The 19,234-nt window shown below is 43.0% G+C and overlaps 1 protein-coding gene across 1 annotated transcript in view; it reads left to right on the top strand.

The window, feature by feature from the left end:
* Window positions 1-3,090: 3,090 nt before the first annotated feature.
* ptgfrnb (prostaglandin F2 receptor inhibitor b) overlaps window positions 3,091-19,234 on the top strand; it is a 52,793-nt gene continuing 36,649 nt past the window's right edge. Inside the window, exons 1-5 of the mRNA XM_083938096.1 lie at window positions 3,091-3,318; window positions 8,060-8,172; window positions 8,537-8,795; window positions 14,527-14,934; window positions 17,867-18,283. Of these exons, the coding sequence (XP_083794222.1) occupies window positions 3,273-3,318; window positions 8,060-8,172; window positions 8,537-8,795; window positions 14,527-14,934; window positions 17,867-18,283 (1,243 nt within the window). The 5' untranslated portion in view covers window positions 3,091-3,272. The remainder of the gene's footprint in view (window positions 3,319-8,059; window positions 8,173-8,536; window positions 8,796-14,526; window positions 14,935-17,866; window positions 18,284-19,234) is intronic.

Genomic DNA, 19,234 nt, shown 5'->3' on the forward strand with positions numbered 1-19,234 from the left:
GTCTGTGTCTGTTTGTGTGTGTGTGTGTGCGCACGTGTGTGTGTGTGTGAGTGTGTGTGTGTGTGTGTGTGTGTGTGTGTGTGTGTGTGTGTGTGTGTGTGTGTGTGTGTGTGTGTGTGTGTGTTCTTCATGCTAACAGAAAATGATCAAATTTGACATCAAAGGCATGCTGCTCTTTACACCCACACTGTGCTGCTGCTAACTTATCTCCACACCTTTTGACCTCTCTTTATATATATACATATATATATATATATGTGTATATCTTTATTATATATTGTGCTCTTGTCATAATCTCAAAACTAATGCATGAACAATTGTTTGTTTTGAGTGTACACTGTTGAAACTTCTGAGGCATGAAAAGCTACAACAATCCAGTTTTTTTTAACCCCGCAGCAGAAAAATGTGTTAAAGAATTATTCATCTCGACCCGACACGTCAGAACAAAACAGCTTAAAATGTATTCTGTGTTAATATATTCAAAGCACGATGTAGCACCTTTCCATGCGTGGTATCATCCCCTTGGCTTGTAATACTAATGTGTATTATATTACTGGGCACTTTCATAGAGCAGTGTGTATTCTTTACATGTTGGGGAAAGAAAAAGTCACATTTTTGCATTTGTTTTACACACATATTGACTCACTTTGTCCACTAGATGGTGCTGCAGCTTCATGTACGCAGGGTCGGTCGCATGAAATCTGTTCTCCAACTTTGTCAGGTTTTCATTCAGCATCAGTTTTCATGTAGTTTCTGCGTATTGTATGTAAACCCATGTTTGTATTACATACTAAGACAATCTGCAACATCCCAAACACACTTTAATTATCTGAAAATATGTCTTATGATAGCGATGTCGCACATCTTACAGTTAAAAAAGAAATCTAAGGAGGTCATCCTTAACCCTTTTAAGATTTCACCCAGATTTATACTTTAAAATATACAGTATTTCTTCCTAAATCTGTGTTTCCAAAGTTGTTCCTCTGAGGCCAGGAGATGGCGCTTTCAGTCCGTGTTTTCCACAACAGGTCATATGTTGTCATTTAAGGTGAAAGCACATATGGAAGTCTCATAGTTCACACATTCTTGACACGTACTTTATCACAAAATTGACCTCCCAGTGAGCAAAAAACGAGGGAAAATATCTAATTAATGTATAATTCAGTTTGAATGAAAGTTTTCAAGGCTTTTCTGTGGCTTTCACTTTACTTTATAACAGAACTGGTTCTTCTTCAGTCTTGGTTTTGTGATAAATGAGCCAGATTTAACTCTTAAATCACTTCACACACTTGTGATTAAAGCAATTCCTACTTTTACATCTGCAATCGTTACAGTACTATCTCTACTTTTGCTGGTGAAAAGGTTTTGATGTTGCTTTCTGACTGTACATTCTCACATTATGGTTTGCTCTGCAGCTTTTGTCTTTTCTTAATAGTGAACAGGTCCGAAGTGGAAAAGATTTCAGGTTTATAATCTAAAATGCAACAAATCTGAGGTGGCTGGCAGTGACGGATTTGAAATAAGTCTGTTTGTCCATTAAAACCAGATCCAGCGCCAAGAATCCATGACCTGGTTAATGACTGACAGGGGAGTGAGGTGGGGAGATAAGAGTGCGTGTTTCAGTCCGTTACTTTAAACAGATGTTGGGAGCAACAGATGCTACCGCGTGGAGACCCCATACAGTCGTGGGCTACACACTTGATTTACTCTCTGCCACACACAGACACGCGTTAAAAATAGGACACTCAAATGTATCACAGCAGATGACCCAGGAAGTTTTAACCTTTGACCCCGAGGCTGCACACCCAAACTCCTCAGGTCCTCTGGCTGAGCGGTGAACTCTGCCCTGCCCGGTGGGTGTGTGTAAATACCTACGGTAAATACACTACAGGCATGTTTATGTTCAGTTAGGAAGGGCAGCCTGCAAGAAAAATTCAAATTTGGGACGTTAAATATAGTTTCTCAGCAGTTAAACGGCTTAGTTTTACTGGACAATACCTGACATGTATTAACACTAATGACTGCACCAGGGGTCTTCAACATTTAAGGCCGAGGACCCCTAAATTTTGTTTTAAAATTGAGTAGCAAATGATACTGGACTTTACAGGGTGGCATAAAACCTACACGCAGCCTTTTATGGTGCATACAATACTAAGATCACTGGCGTTCCCAGAGGGTCTCTAGGAAAAAAAAACCTGAAAAGCTCTCTAGGAGCCAATGCTCGCGCTAAAGTGTCCTCTTGGGAGCCAAAAGGTGTGCTAAAGTGCCCTCTTGGAACCAACAAGTGCTAAAGTGTCCTCTTGGGAGCCAAAACATGTGCTACAGTGCCATCTAGGAGCCAAAATGCGTGCTAAAGTGCCCTCTTGGAGCCAAAACATGTGCTAAAGTGCCCTCTTGGGAGCCACGTGTGCTAAAGTGCCCTCTAGGAGCCAAAAAATGCTATAGTGCCCTCTTGGGAGCCAAAACGTGTGCTAAAGTGCCATCTAGGAGCCAGAAAGTGTGCTAAAGTGCCATCTAGGAGCCAGAAAGTGTGCTAAAGTGTCCTCTTGGAGCCAAAAAGTGTGCTAAAGTGCCCTTTTGGAGCCAACATGTGATCATTATTAACAAATACACATATATTTATACATCATATGTTAATGTTAAACATACATTTGAAAGGCTCAGTTGTATCTGCATGGCTCCCTTGCCTATAGATCAGTAATCCTATCATCAATAAATGTATTCATATTGTTTTTTACACATTTCTCTTTGCTAATAAATGTTAATGCATGTGTTCAGAGATGCTTTTGTAGGTTATCTGCAGTAACTCTGAGGATCTCTCTCCCTCCCTCTCTCTCTCTCCCTCCCTCTCTCTCTCTCTCTCTCTCTACCTGGCTGTCTGGGACCTCCCTCCATCCACTCCTCCTCCAGCCCGTCACCTAACTTCCGGCTACTCTCTCTCTCCCCCTCAGCCTCCCTCGCTCTCCCTCTCTCTCTCTCCCTCTCTTATCAATCTCGCCCTAATTCCCATGCACACGTTAAACCGGTTCGGTGTGCGTGTGTGAGTCATGTAAACGCTCCCTTTGGACTCCGTGTTACCGGATTAGGAACCAACGCGTGCGCGTCCGTGTGGCTCCGCGGCTCCGCCCGGACTCACCGCTCACATCTCCAGGAGTTTTATTGGATTGACCGACAGCGGCGGGAGAGGACTGGTGTTACCCCCCACACAGGACAAAGAAAAGGGGGGAAATTAAGGAAAAAAGGGACACGAGTGGAAGAAGAGAGGACTCAAAATGGATAACTGCCTCCTCACACTGGTCTTTGGGGCTTTAATGCTCGGTAAGAAACGCTTCTTTGCTTCACTGTTGATAGCTAATTAACTCAGATACGTGTCGGCGTTCTCAACAGGAGCACGTTGAACCCCGTTTAGAAAACTACTAATTTAACGTATACCCCTTTGTTGTGAAGCGTACGTGCCTTTTAAAAGATAAATAAAAGCCTGTCATGTATCTTTGGCATGTACTGGCCACTTCGGCTTATATCCTAACCACAAATTAGCACTTTATATAAATGAATTTTAACCATTTTCAACTGCTAGCCGCTGCCTTACACTGTGTTTTAATGGAAGCAGCCCAGGGGTGCAACAAGGGTGCACGCTCAAAAAGTTAAAAAATTAAGTGAATAATAAGTGTCGCTGGGTGTGTTTGCTGCTGCCGATTTAAAGAGTGAATACAATACGTTGGGGGAAATCATTAAGCTATGTTGTGAGTTATGCCAACATGTGACGACAAGCAAAAATGGAAAAAAATGGCATCGTTAAGCGGGGTTTGGCAAGATAGACTCCCTCGGGGTCCCCCCCTTTAACTGTCTCACTGTGTTGAAACTGCTATTCAGATGTGTTTAGCTAATGTAATGAATGAAGTCCAATGGGTGAGTAATCATTTACTTCAGTTTAAGGTGAATTAAAACACCAGCACGTCATCCTTTTCACATTTAACTAAAATGGGACACAGACAGTGGAGTGGGGAGAGAGAAGTGCACAATTCATACTTAAAGACTGGTAAACCCTATTTTATAAGACAAGGAGAGGAAACAGTCCAAGTTTCAGGCCATGTTCACCCTCTGATTACCCCCAGAAGAGGCCAACATGACAAGGGAAGTCAAACTGTGCAGGCCTCATGGTTATTAGCTTTATTATTTGCCATGCATTCATACCACTTATTATCCGACAGGTTTGAACTAAAGGGGCCCGGCTGCTGCTTCGTCATTAGGAATGGTTTGCACAACAGGGACAAACCAGGGCTTGTTCATTGGCTCACCACAGAGCCAAACAAGACTTAACAAACACTGAAGTCGCCATGTGTTTGTGAGAGAGTGGCTCTCCCTGTGTGTGTGTGTGTGTGTGTGTGTGTGTGTGTGTGTGTGTGTGTGTGTGTGTGTGTGTGTGTGTGTGTGTGTGTGTGTGTGTGTGTGTGTGTGTGTGTGTGTGTGTGTGTGTGTGTGTGTGTGTGTGTGTGTGTGTGTGTGTGTGTGTGTGTGTGTGTGTGTGTGTGTGTGTGTGTGTGTGTGTGTGTGTGTGTGTGTGTGTGTGTGTGTGTGTGTGTGTGTGTGTGTGTGTGAGTGAGAAGGGGGGGCCTTGGCTTAAATTAGTGCAGAGTAAGATGATCAAATGTCGCCAGCACTCCTGTGGTGTGTGTTTCTGTACTGTAGGTGTGTGTGTGTATTCTGGCAGCGCAGATGGGAAAGTGGCCATAGTGTACAAATGACTGTCCTTAACATGGAGGCTATCCATCAGCTGACACCCCGAATGACCCCGTACAGTTTTGGGGGTTCAGACCAGATACGCAAATAAAATCAATCTTTTTGGGCATTTCTTACGCAGTGTGCTTCAACCTGGTACAAATCTGAAATCCGGTTTATATGGAAAATATTTAATGACTGTTGGGTGAGGCCCAGAGAGCACAGTGCTGTTCAAAGTTCCTCAGTTGTAATTAAAGATATCAATCACAGTAAAGTCCAAATAAATACGGATCATTTATTCTAGGAAGGTTTAATAAATCTTAATCTTTAAATGACACAGACTATTTGACCCGATCCTGTGAACCAGAGTCTGGAAACCAATTTCTGTCCGCCTCTCGTATCTCCCTCTTTACCTATTGTCATGTTTCAAATAACCACCACGGCGACCACCATGGCTGACTGTGATAGGTCAAGATGTGTCAGTCAAACATACCACATCCCCTCTCTGCCTCCGGCTGGTGCTCATCACATGCCCGCCCATGCCACAGGGACACGCACACAAAAAAAATCCAGAATCTTGACTTGATTGTTAAACTTTCTGGGTGTCTTCAGGCTTCACTGACAGTGCACTTTTCCTCGCAGTAGAGACGGGGAGACTGGAAATTGAGTTTGAAAACCATAAGTCTCAGCAGCAGGCCAAGAAAAATGAGTCTCTCGTTTTCAGTGACAAATGGCCCCATCACCTCTCTCTCATACACACGCACACGCACACGCACACGCACACGCACACACATCCTGTACATGTGTATTATGGTCATTTTGTGAGGTAGCGCAGCACGAATCTAATGCAAAATGTAGGAAGTGTGTTTGGGTTGCTCCACCACATTCTTTATGCTGGGTTTTCTTTTGTCATATCATCTTGAGGTATAGCAAACCGCAACAATAGCATTTGAAATCGTACTCGTGTGAGGTCATGCGGCTCGCAAGTGATTTATTTTGCCACTGTTATAATAACATTATGGCTGTCAGACTCCTCCCAGACCAACGTGTGAGGAATCCATCAGTCTGTGGTTTATCTGATAAGAAGTTAAAGATTATCCAAACCATACAGACTGCTCCTTCTGATGCTAAACAGAAAGGGAAACATACGGTTTTATGTGGAACATATTTCATTGTGACTTGTTACTTACTAAAGCAGAAAAAGCAGCAGGAAAAAGCTCGCACTCAGCAAGCTCACGCACATAACACCAGGCCAACTGCCAAAAAAACTCAAGTATTGATGGAGTCTCAAGTATTGATGAACCAAACAGGCACAGGAATTGTTTATGAAGCTCTGTTTCTCATACCAAAGCTGATGCAGGTACATATTTTTGTCAAACGGACTAAGGAAGAAGACTTTTCTTCTACAAAAATCCCTTTTTTCTGCACCAAGGAGGTTGTTTGTTTTTAGATAGATGGATAGATAACTTTATTTATCCCCGAGGGGAAATTAGGTCATCGTAGCAGCGGTACAGAGCAATCAGAAGTACTAAAAATTCGGTTATTCGGTTTGTCTGTTTGTCTGCAGGATTAGGGAAAAGGTACTGGCCCGATTTCCATGACACTTGTTGGATGGGTGCAGCATGATCCAAGGACGAACCCATTACATTTTTGAACGGATCACAGGGTGGATACACACAATAACTCAACACGATTAGCTTTCGTCAACTGTGTGAGATAGGGCATTTGTGCTGCATTCAAATGCTGTCGGGATAATTGGAAAAATGCGTTCCCCACTCAGAAAATTCACCCTGCACGTTTATTGTTAGTGCCCTTCTAGTTTGCAGTGTAAACTTAAGCAGCAGTTTTTCTGTTATTTAAAGGAAAAGTACCTGGGGGTTAGTTTACAACCTGTCTGACCGCTCATTAGATATTTTTAGAGATGTTGCAGTGCTCCCGGTGTGCTCGGCAATTACCCTGGTACCAGATACTGACCTTATTAGGCGGGTCATGACATGACCGATCCAGTTTCTTGGTCAATGTCTTTACAAAAGTCAGTGCATCCTTTTTAGTTGCATGACCCCAGCTGCAGTGAGGATTTTAAAAGAATGTACTGTAGGGAAACAGAGAACACATGAACTGGCACTTAAAGGGTTCAGAGGCAGTGTCGGCAGAGACACTGTTGGATTGGTGCTGCCATCATTATTGTAACTGATAGAGCTCATACCCAGAGCCAGAGACCATCATTTTGTTTTTTTCACAAAACAATACAGATGTCTCAAATGTTAAATATCTCCCAACACAAGCACCTGCCTAACTTAAACAGTTCAGAGTATATCAGTTTTCTGTATGTACAGGTGTAAAAGGTGCACATAGTCAGTCATACCTGCCCTTACTTTGAGTGTTTCAGTCTGCAGTGACCGTTGTATTGGGCATCCTGCTTAGAAACAGATTGTTTTTGGCTCCGGTGTATTTAACAAACCCAGCAGCATGTAGCATCCCCACTTCACCTTCACCTTTGGCTGATCTGAGTGCAGACGTCGGAGTGTGGAGGCAGGCAGCCCACTCAGACTCTGCTGTGTTGCTACATGCCTCATGTCAGAGTTTTACACTCAATTTTGACAAAGAAGGAATGTAAACCAGGTGGTTTGCTCCAGCCAAATGGTACATTGTAACTAAACGGCATAAATAATATTATGCAGCATTTTTCTCGTTTATCAGCCTCAGCCCCATACCTGTGGACCTGCAGACCACACTTAAGCTTGCACATTGAAGTTTTTACCCTTTTTATAAGACGCCTTGTCCCCGTCTTATATGTATGAGAGGGAGAGTAAACTGGAGTGAGATCACAGTCTGTCGTTGAGCATATTTACAGTGTACAGGCATTAAAAACCTGTCAGTGGGAGCATTTACCTTTGACCCTGATATGGCACCCATAACTGTAAAATCTATACGTTATTTCATAAAATAACTAGGAAAAGTGTTGCACCAAATAATAATGCAACTAACTTAGAGGAGGCTTGCATAAAGACTTGTATAAAGTGCTTTAAACTCTCGACTTTAAAATGACATTTATAATACGAAACAAAATGTTTTCCTTGACGGATACATCTGAGAGCAGCCTCTTTTCTATAAATTCTATTTCTGTAAGACTGATGTGCAGTTCCACATACGGGTGTAATCACCGCGTTGAGCATTGATTTGTCTCAGCCCTTCAGAATAAAGGTCAGATGGGTCTGCTTCAACGCAGCGTTCTGTGCATCTGTTTATTTGTTTCTGCTTGTGAGATTGATTTTAAAAGTACTTTTAATAGTGAGTTGTTTTCTTCAATATTTAACTAATATTCTCTCCTTCCCTGAAGGAGGGTGCACGGCCCGGGTGGTGACGGTTTCTCCTGGTCCGTTAATCCGGGTGGAGGGTCAGCCGGTGTCCGTCAGATGTGACGTCGCCGCTTATGGTGGACCTCGTGAGCAGGTGAGTTTCTTTACTCAAACAGGAGTTGACCGTGCGTCTAATTGTCAGTATAGGTTTCTCAACCTGTCATCACACTTTTAGGACCCAGAATTCACCGCAGTTAGAGAGTGTGGATATGAATATGGCATGTTTTGGTATTCTGTTTTAAAGGATATGGAGGGAGCGCCAGATGGATCGTGAAATAGTTATACTATACTCTATATACCTGTTATATTAAACATTCATCAAAAGGACTGGGAGGTCATGGAAATCTGACCACTTTCTTTAATATCTTTTCTACGTTTACACGAGGCCGGTTACTGTCCACTTCTTCCTTAAAGGTTAGTTGACACGGCGATCGTAACCGTCCCACTTTTTCCTGCAGGATTTCGAGTGGATGATGTCCAGGGAGGCGAACGGCGCCAGGATCAAGATAATCTCCACCTTCGATGCCACCTACTCCCATGCGTCGCTCAGCAAGCGCGTGGCGTCCGGCGACATCTCGGTGGTGCGTCTCCAGGACAACGAGGTGGAGCTGAAGATAGCGGAGGTGAAGTCGACGGACGCCGGTTTCTACTGGTGTCAAACGCCGAGCACCGACTCAGTCATCAGCGGCAACTACGAGGCTGAGGTCCAACTCACTGGTATGGAAGAGGTGTGTGTGTGAGAGAGAGAGAGAGAGAGAGAGTGTGTGTGTGTGTAGGAGAGAGAGAGTGGGGCTAGCTGGCTATGATGGTTCATTTAACAATTACCCCCATGACTTACTAATGCTCTACTGACCATGTATATATCCTCCCCCTTACACACACTCCCACTGGTTTTAGACAATTACTGTCTTCTAATTTGGCGTTCAAACAGACACCATGCACACCGCAACGCACGCTTGGTGGGGAGCAGATGTCAGGTGGGAGGACTTGGCTCCTGACAAATGAGGTCCAGGGAGGGAGAGATTTGGGAGGCGAAACACAAAGATATAAATATCATATGACATATAATGAAAGCCTTCCACAGGGACAAATGTTAAATTACATGGTTTCTAGCATTCAACAGGCTGTAATGAGTGGAAACTTTATAAGCAGTTGGTATACTTTTCCCGTCCAAGATGCTAATGTGACCAAGAGGAAATAGTTCCCTGTTTCATATGTATGTAACCCAGTTTCAGAGAATATCTACTTTATTTCTACCCAGCAGACCCGAGCCAGACATCAATCAAACACGTGACATTTACGTACAAGCGTGATGCCCTTTTTATTATAAAGCAGGTCGAGGTCTTCTATAGATACTGTGAAAGTCAGGGAAATTCAGACTGTGCAGGGGAAATAAAGTGTTGTTGAACATTAAAGCATGTTAACATGTTCTAGAAGAAACCCAAAATACAAATAAAATGAAAACTGTCGACATTAACTCTGATATTATACTTTTACACACAGCAGGGAGGAAGTCTTACTAAGTCATCTGCATACAAAACACGAGCGATAACAAGATTGGCGCAAGAACACAACCTGTTTTACAAGACTCTAATTGTGTGGACAGGTTAGGCATTTGCAAGTCAAACAAGTAGAATATAATACGCACGAAGCTCCCTGCTAAAACCCCACTACAGTACCGATATGAGGGAAATAAGACCCAGCATGTCTGTTAAAATAACGCGGTGGTGGTATATGCACGTTATAGGGGGCAAACTCTTTTATCTTTACGGCCTGATAAGCACACCAATGGAGAGAGAGAATATTACTTTGGGTTTGCAAATTAACCCATTAATTTTGTGTGAAGGTTTAAAACTAGCAACGCTGCAGTTTTTACTTCACACAAGAACCCATACAAGTCTTTTCCAGGCTAGAACCACAACATAAAGGCCTTTAACACAGGTTTACTTTACTAAGGCCAGGGAAATGTAAGCCAGCCACTGTTTACTGCTGACTCAAAAGATAATGCAGAGGAAGGACTGTAAGGTACAGTCATCCCAACAGGTATATGGTCTGTGTTGGTGCCCCAGGCTTCTTTAATGTATATTAAAGTGTTAAAAGGAAACAACAGGCAGTGAGTCATTTTAAATGTATTGGAAAACAAAGAAGTAACTGCTATAAAGAAGAAGAATTACTTTATTTATCCCGCAACGGGGAAATTGAATTTTGTCACTCTTATTATTAATCATGTTACACACACAGGCCTGAAATACACACATGCACAAACAGGACCTATATATATACAATTAAGGAGAGATGTGAGAGCGAGAGTGAGGGGGCTGCCAGTGACCGGCGCCCCGAGCAGTTGGGGGTTCGGTGCCTTGCTCAACAGCACCTCGGCAGTGCCCAAGAGATGAACTGGCACCTCTCCAGCCACCAGTCCACGCTCCATACATGGTCCACACAGGGACTTGAACCAGTGACCCTACGCTTCACCCTAAAGTGCCCCCTTGTCTTAGTGAATAAGTTCCTATTGGTATTTAAATCTTGTATAATTCTAACAATCTAAACAAGTTCATCTCAAAGCTCCACTTCAAACCTTGGATCTTACTTAAAGGTCCTGTATTACGCTCATTTTCAGGTTTGTGCTTGTGTTTTAAGTTTCTATTAGAACATGTGTTTTAATGATCTACTTCCTTCACAATCGTCTACAGACTTCGCTGTGTTCTCTTTCAATTTGGACTATTTTCTGACACAGAAACAGAGGGGAAGCGGGAAAAAAAAAACCCCGTGTTCAGCAATTTCCTTTGAATTTAAATTTGAATTGAGTTTCTCTCTCTCAGTTATCCAGCCAGTTAATTACTCACACATTCATTTTGGTGCAAATATGCTGTTCAAAAATGAAAAGGAAGAAACGCAAGGAGCATTTAATTGATATCAGCCTCCAAATTTGAGGGATGAAATCATAAAGAGGGATTGTCTGACAGCAGGTTAGTTAGCCTCATAATGCACCATCATGTTCAGCTGCTCTCTGCTTCCCAGGCAGCACGGCTCCCCAGACACCTTGTTAAATTTAGACCTGAATCAACTAGGCAGCGCTGTTTATGTGCGACAGAGATGGTGTCGTGTGTACGCAGAGCATATGCAATACCAAATACTCGTTTTGCGGTGTATGAAGGTGGGAGTGTTTGTGTGTGAACGAGACGGTCGTTAACAGAGATGACGAGTCAGCTTTGTTGCTGGAGGCTCTGTGCCAGTCGAGACTTGCGCACACGCTGCCTCCATTGCCCCGCTGAGGCTGTTTGGTTATGTAAGAGTGAAGTGAAGTACAGGTCGCTGAGGGTTTGAAAACTCCTCTCAGGCTAATTTTAATTGATGGAGCAAAACGCCGATTATTCGTACTGCCTTCGTTATCTGCCATAGACACTCACATCACCGCAGCACCGCACCAGCGCTCCGACTTCCACTTCAAGTCCCAGTTGTGTCCACTACTGTCCTTTTATGGCAGGACTTTGTGGGTTTAGCTATGGAGGGAGAGAATTTCTGTTCTTTATCCTGCCTACAAATCTCTAGTCTCAAGGGTTTCTGTAACTGGCATCATTTTTTCTGAGCCAAAAGCAAGAACCTTCCTCTCTCCGCCATCTTCTCAGTCAAGGCCTTCTTCAGTTTTGGACCCCTGACCCCAAAGTGAGCCGGAGCTGCTGTTTTAGATCCAGTACTCGGTTGATAAACAAAGGCAGCGAAAACTGAGGGATACAGGGTTCAAAGGGCTGAATGACAAAATACATCTGAGCGTAAATAAGTGCTGGATGAAGTGAAGGTCGACGATTTCCTGAGGAATTTCAACCGATTTCCTGTGAAATCTGAGCTGTTGGCGCTCACATTCCTGCCTGCTCTAAGACATCAAGTTATCATGTTCGCTGGTAAAAGTCTCAGTGAATGAAAAATACATTTTAAATCATGTGTCCTGGTGTTAATTGTTAACTGTATGCCAAATGTATGTCAAAAAACAATATTGGAGTGTTTTTACAAGCCTGTCTTTTCTCCTGCTGTCAAACATTTGTTTTATGACTCATCCTGCACCCATGGTCGTTAAAAATTAATCCAATGAAATGAGACTTTTGGCAACTGGCTAACCACACGTCACAGTTTGTGGGTCAACTCGTCGAAGCAGCAAACAGATTAATATGGAGAGAGATGGGAAGAGATGCGTGTTTGGATATCAGAGGGCAAAAACAGCTATAGTCCTATAATCTGAGGTTACAGTACACAAACAACTTTGCAAATTCAACATTTAAATTCATCCAGGACCTTTATTAAGTTTGATTTACCATCTCAAGTTGTTGTCGCGTTCTTTCTGTACGCTTTAAAATCCGCCTTTCCCACAGGGCGTGTATGTGGCATGAATATTATTCCCATAATACAAAGTACTCCTCATTCCTAGCCATCTGCCACTTCTTGGAATCATTTGTGACACGACTTCCAAAAAGGATTATTCACCATTTATTTAATGTGGTTTTTGGGATGAAAGTTCTGGAAATGAAGTGCTGGAAAGAGTTTAGAGCTACGGCTACTTTAAAATGTTACGTTAACAGTTTAAAATGTTACTTTTAAATGCTAGGGTCACTTTAAAATGTTATGTTAACATGTTAAAATGTTACTTTTAAATGCTACGTTGCGTTAAAATGTTGCGTTAACATGTTAAAATGTTACTTTTAAATGCTAGGGTTACTTTAAAATGTTACATTAACATGTTAAAATGTTACTTTTAAATGCTAGGGTTACTTTAAAATGTTACATTAACATGTTAAAATGTTACTTTTAAATGCTAGGGTCACTTTAAAATGTTATGTTAACATGTTAAAATGTTACTTTTAAATGCTACAGTTACTTTAAAACATGGTAAAATGTTACTTTTAAATCCTACGGTTACTTTAAAACATGTTAAAATGTTACTTTTATTCGCTACAGTTACTTTAAAATGTTATGTTAACATGGTAAAATGTTACTTTTAAATGCTACAATTACTTTAAAATGTTACGTTAACATGGTAAAATGTTACTTTTAAATGCTACGGTTACTTTAAAAAATACAATGTTTGTGTTTTCACATGCAGAAGGATCAAAACAAGGTGGTGGTGGTGGTGATAACAGAGCCTGTAATTGTGTAGAGCAGTCATCAAGCCTGTCACTCAGTTTTATTATTAACCCCCCATGTCTTCACTGCATGCCTTTCATCAAGCATCTTGCGTCTGTCGCGTCACTCTCCCTGTTGTGAAAAGCTGAGGTAAAACTCATTGATATTGCTGCTGTTGTGGCTGCATCTGAAAGCAAAGTGTTGCTCCCAACAGGATATATCCAGCAGCGACGAGTTCCCCAATTTTTTAATTTCCTTTCACACAGTGACTCATCAAGGCGTCTTAATGTGTCACATAACGAGAAAGGAGACGCAGCAAGTGGTAGAAAAAAATCTGCTCGGTTAAGACCTCCTCAAACTCTCAAAGGTTCCAGGAAACAACCAGGAACAAGGCCCGAGTGAAAGAGCGTTTACTGTGTTACCTGAGCAAGCACGTCATTAACCTTTATGAACACTCGCCTGGGTGTGTTTCATACACACACAATCACAAATGCACTGCCTTATCTGGAGCCGGGCTCATTTAACCCGCCTTCAGCCAGTGACCTTGACAGGAGTACAACAGTTTCCCCTAAACTTAAACATAAATCTCACTGTAACTTAATTGCGACAGGATTAATTATCATAATTTATAATTCCATCTATAACATTGCAGTTGGGGAATGAATGCAAAAACATTGTAACAGCACTTTTAACCCTTTTAGTTTTGGTGAAATTCAGTACTCTTTAGTTTTTACACACATAACCTTCCATTTTAACATGTCTGGTTTTAATCAGACCTGCCTCCCAGGCTAATTTCCGACATGTGTACAGAGTTTCCCCTGCTCAACATCAAACTGGCGGCAGATGGGCTCTGAAGAAGGCAGAGCAAGACAGGGAAATGCCTTTCTTACCTTGATTATGTCGTTTCATTGCTTTTTGTTGATTTCCACCCAAGAAATAAGCAGTTTTTTTGAAGTGGAAATGCATTTAAACAGATTATTGCAGTAAACAAGATCTTCTTGCACACAGCTCAGACTGTGCCTCCAGTAATAATGATGACAATGAAGAAAAATGGGGAAGAAATGCAAATATTCCTCTGATTGTCCACCAGGCTCTGTATGAGACAACAAAGAAGGGAAAACACAGTAATGACAAGAACCGTTTTTTAATTGGCAATGGGTTTGACTTGTTTAAAAGGCTTCACCAAGATGTTCAACTTGTAACCTCAGTGTGTATGTTTCTGTGTGTTGAGAGCTTGCAGTTTCTTATCTTACGTAATACATTTGTATTCAGTAATATTCTTGTGACAATATCATTCATTTAGTTCTAAAAATGTTGTCTCTTTTCCCATCAGTCATCCCCAACACCCTCAGGGTCTCCCCGCTAACTCCGCCCCCAGTCCTCCCAGAAGGAAGTGACCTCACGCTCACCTGCAACGTCACCCGGGAGCTCACCCACCCCACCTACCTGTCCATCACCTGGTCGGTGAAGAGGGGAGCTACATCAGAGGAAATTTTGACCTTTGGTCCTCAAGGTGAAGTGGTCACGGGGGTGAAGTTCGCCCGGCGCTACGCTGACGGAGGCATCCGACTGGTGCCCGGGAAGAACGGGTTGTTTGAGTTGGTGATTACCAAAGTGACGACATCCGATGAAGGGATTTATGAATGCAACGGCACGGAATGGACACATGAAAATGGAGGGATATGGATAAAAATCGTGGAGAGCACAAAAGAGATGGGAACTGTTGCTGTAACTCCTACAGGTAAGAAAAATACACACTCCTGAATATACATCACTGCAAAACCATAGGATCGTACTTTTGACGACTGTTCACAGAGCGGAGTTGTGGAGCTCATTAAAACTGTAGATGGTACACTGGAGATTTGGCATGTAGGCGAAGTGGTGTACTTGTTTTCTTTTCATCATTTGGCATCCTTAAAGAGCCATTGTTGCTTTAGGCACCTTATAGTAGTTGTAACAAGGTCCCTGCAGCTAATTCTCTGTATGTTGGAAGTTGTTCACATGTTTGAAGTATGTTATAGGCTGCGAGTGGGTGATTAAAGTGCTGAAAGGCTGGATTCTGTCACTTGCATGATTAGAAAACAGCTTGAGGCTACATTGGCATAGCGCACACACACACACGCTCACACACACGCTCACGCACACGCTCACACGCACACACAAACACACACGCGCACACACTGTTGTTTGGTGCCCATGCCGAGTCCAACACTGTTGGAGGAGTGCAGCGCCAAAGCAAACTGTAAGCAAGCAAACATACCCCAGAATAGACATCTCTTCGGCCAGTCAAGTTCATCCGTGGTGGCTTTGTTGCTCATCCCTAAACGTGGGAAGATAGTTTGTTTTTGGCGTTGTTGGGCAAAAAAAACCATAATAATCTTTCACAATATTGTAATTCAAGTGCTCTGAGAGAAAACTAGACTCCTGCACCTCCTCTTGGCTCGAGAAAATCTCGAATTAAGCCAATCACAGGTCATTTCAGAGAGAGATGGTGTTCCTATTGGCTCAAGACAGAGGGGAGAGGGAGAGCTGCAATGGCTTTAAGTTGTGTATTGACCGCGGAAGTCATGTCAACCCGTTCACAAGAGTCTATATTGGTTCCGACTGGTCCGGTGAATGTACAGTTGGTTGCAGTTTGCCCATGCATAAACACTGCAGCTCCTCAGTGTTCCCATGTCTTGCCCGCCTGCTGCTGAGCAAAAGTGAAGGAAGAGTCAGTAACAAATAAAAATAGACTTATAGATAAACACTTAAGGACGCACACGCCCGTAAGATGCAAGCCTGAGTTTTTGCAGTTTGCTGTTTTGTGCATGCGTCCTTAATTCGATAACTGATGCCTACAAAGTCCCGCAAAGATAGATTTATTAGCATTGTTTTGGCACAAGTCTTTCGTAGTGTTGCTATCTTTGCAAGTAAGATAGTGTCTGGGAATTTGGTGAGAACACAACAAATTCCCAGACGGAGAAGCCTGGATTTAGCAGGTGCTAAGTCCAGGCTTCAAAAGCTCACTTTAAAACCCCAGGGTTATCTACATCAGAAGTTCTCAGATTGTGGAGGGAGAGACGGGAGGTTGAGTCATAATTGGTCATAACTCACAGTCCAATGTGAAAACACAGGCACAAGCTAATTCTAACTAAGAGACTAATAGATAATCCTAAAATCCTCAGTCTTGGTTTCTTGCTACTGTGTTGGATGTGGAGTGATGCAGGTAGAAAATGAAGAATGAGGAGAGAGAGAGAGGGAGGGAGGGGACGTGGGAGAGTTCCCTCTCTGTTGTGTGGCTGTCTTTATAATAATGGCATCCTCTCCTCTTTACTGAGAGTCTTTTTCTTCCCTCTGCCTCGCTCTGTCCCAGGAGCCCCGTGACCCTCGCTGCCTGTCTTTCTTTCTTATTCTGTCCCCAGAGAGGCCCCTCTGCACTCACACACACACACACACTCTCTCACACACTCATTCACTGTGGTTGCTGTGGTCACCATATCTTATATCTTTCTGGGCTGCCATATCCTCTTTAAGTGCCGGTAAACACCCAGCGGTTTGTAATGAAACCAGAGATGAGCTGCACGCACGCACGCATGCACGCACGCATGCGCACACACACACACACACACACACACAGACACACAGACACACAGACACACACACACACAGACACAGACACACAGACACACACACACACACACACACAGACACACGGGTCTCAGGTCCATTGTGTGCCAGTCAGTTCATATTGACTTACTGACTTGAGTAAAGAGGATGAGAAAAGTCAAACAGAGTGGGCTTTGTGTCTTTTGTCCTCTTCCAGACACCATACAGAGACTCTTTTCCACATACTGCTGCCCAGGTTGTTACTGGAGACCGCGTTAAAACTGTTGAAGACGCACATTAAAGACAGAATTTCTGGGCTTTTTAATAGAAAGTCGACTGCTGAAGTGATGCTTCGGGAAAACAAGGGTACACCTGTGCTTTCTCCAGATCTCTGACATTTATATTAGAGCCTGTTAGAGATTTTTGAGACCGATGTTAGAGGTGAATATTCCACCAATTAATCGATGTGGCAGCTGATGAAGTAAATTTTTTAGCTGGAAATATACCAGATCTTTTTCTATGTGGACTTTTGCCCAGATATGATACTGCAAAGGTGCTCAAAAGGCTGTTTTATTGAACAAATACTTTATTGAAGAGCAATCCACATTACTTTTCATACAGTGAATTCTAGAAATGAACACTGAGAAAATAAATAATACATTTAAATAAAGTTAAATAGTATTGTTTGTTCAGTATCAGTCAGTTCCTGATGGTTTAAATAAAGAATTAATAAAAATAGCTATATGACACAATCCAAATCACCCCAATCAACCTTACATGCTTCATATAGAGACAGATAGGTCTGTGATAGTCCATAGGATCGCCTTTGTGTACTGTATACATGCATTATAGCATTATTGTCATGATTAATTATCATAATTTAACAGTTTAGACCCGATTTGAGCTCATGGGGTTACAAAGTACCATCATGTGGTTGGTCCTCTGTGATGTGAGTTGCACAGAATAATGTGAATTATTCAAAACCAAAGAACTGTTTATTGAACCGAATCTTGTTTATGCAGTATTTTGTCTATGCTCTTAAAGATGAAGTGACTAATGCTGTCTTCTTCCTCGGTCGTCTCAAGGTCAGTCCCTCAGCGTCAAGGCTTCATCCTCCTCCACGTCTCCGCTCCTCTCCCCCGGCGAGACGCTGACCCTTCTCTGCTCCGTCGCCGCCGACAACCTGCCCACCCTCGCCCTGGAAGTGACCTGGCTGGCTGACGGCCGCGATATCATCACCATGGAGCGCAGCGGGGTGGTGATCTCCAACACGTCCTCGGGCGGTGCGCAGGGGAAGCGAGGGGAGGCCAGCCTGGAGCGGACGGGAGCAGGGGATTACAGGCTGGGGGTGAGAGGCGTGAGCGGGGAGGACGGAGGGGTGTACGCCTGCCGCGTCCGAGCCTTCATCGAGAAAGGAGGCAGGGGCTCAGGAGGTGGAGGGAGGTGGCACATGGCAGCCGAGAAAACATCCAGCCCCGTGACAGTGAAGGTGGCGCAGATCAGTGAGTAAAAGACACCTTTTTTGTATCTGTTTCATAAAAATAAAATAAAAACACATAATTATGACTTTGATAACTATGACATACATGTCTCCTTACAGACAGGTGACACTCTATTGTCAGCCTTCTGTCGAATGCCGACAGAACATCATTTTGTTTGTTTAAAGCACAACAACATGCACATACTGTATATTAAAATGTAATTAACCACAGCTGTGAGGTGCTGAAAAAGCTTGAAAATGGTTGAAAAGTGCTTGTATTTGACTCTGGAAAAGGCGTAGGGAACATTGATTGTAGCATTGAGGACATCATGCTCTGTTTTCTGATTAATGACAGCCTTTGAAACTTTCTTTATGCTCATTTCTCACAGTGTATCCTGAGAAAAGAACCAATAGTTGACCGTAAACTAATATTTTATCATTGTCAAGGTTTGTAGTCCAAAATATTTGATTTAATCAGAATGGATGGGCGCTAGTTTTTGTTTGTTTGTGTTTTCTAGACATTACATTTATTAGATACCCGTTATCAAAGACAGGTGTGTGCTTTGGGACAGTTCTGGTGTCCAACACTTCGCAGAGCTGCAGGAAAATGAGGAGAAAAGCAGTAAAGGATGTTGTTTCGGTATGATTCCATGATTTGCGGGATGCGTAACAGTGCTACGGTGTCACAGATGAATCTGGAGTCTCAAGGGGAGACGCTTTAATCCTCAAGTCAGCCTGTCGACTCATGCTGCGAGGACGATTGATTGGTCATGCCTGTCCTGCACTCTGCTACCTCTGGGTATGCTGTCTGTGTGTCTGTGTGTGTATATACTGTGATGCTATGATCCTGCCTCTAAAGAGCAGCGGTGTCAAACACAGTCGACACAGCAATCAATTACCAGCATGGTGGGCGGTCTGCCCGTCCGTCTGCCTCTCTCTGCGTTTTTGAACTTTACAACATGTTGGGGAGTGT

This window comes from Echiichthys vipera, assembly GCF_963691815.1.
Source record: "Echiichthys vipera genome assembly, chromosome: 23".
In the NCBI taxonomy this organism is placed as follows: domain Eukaryota; kingdom Metazoa; phylum Chordata; class Actinopteri; order Perciformes; family Trachinidae; genus Echiichthys; species Echiichthys vipera.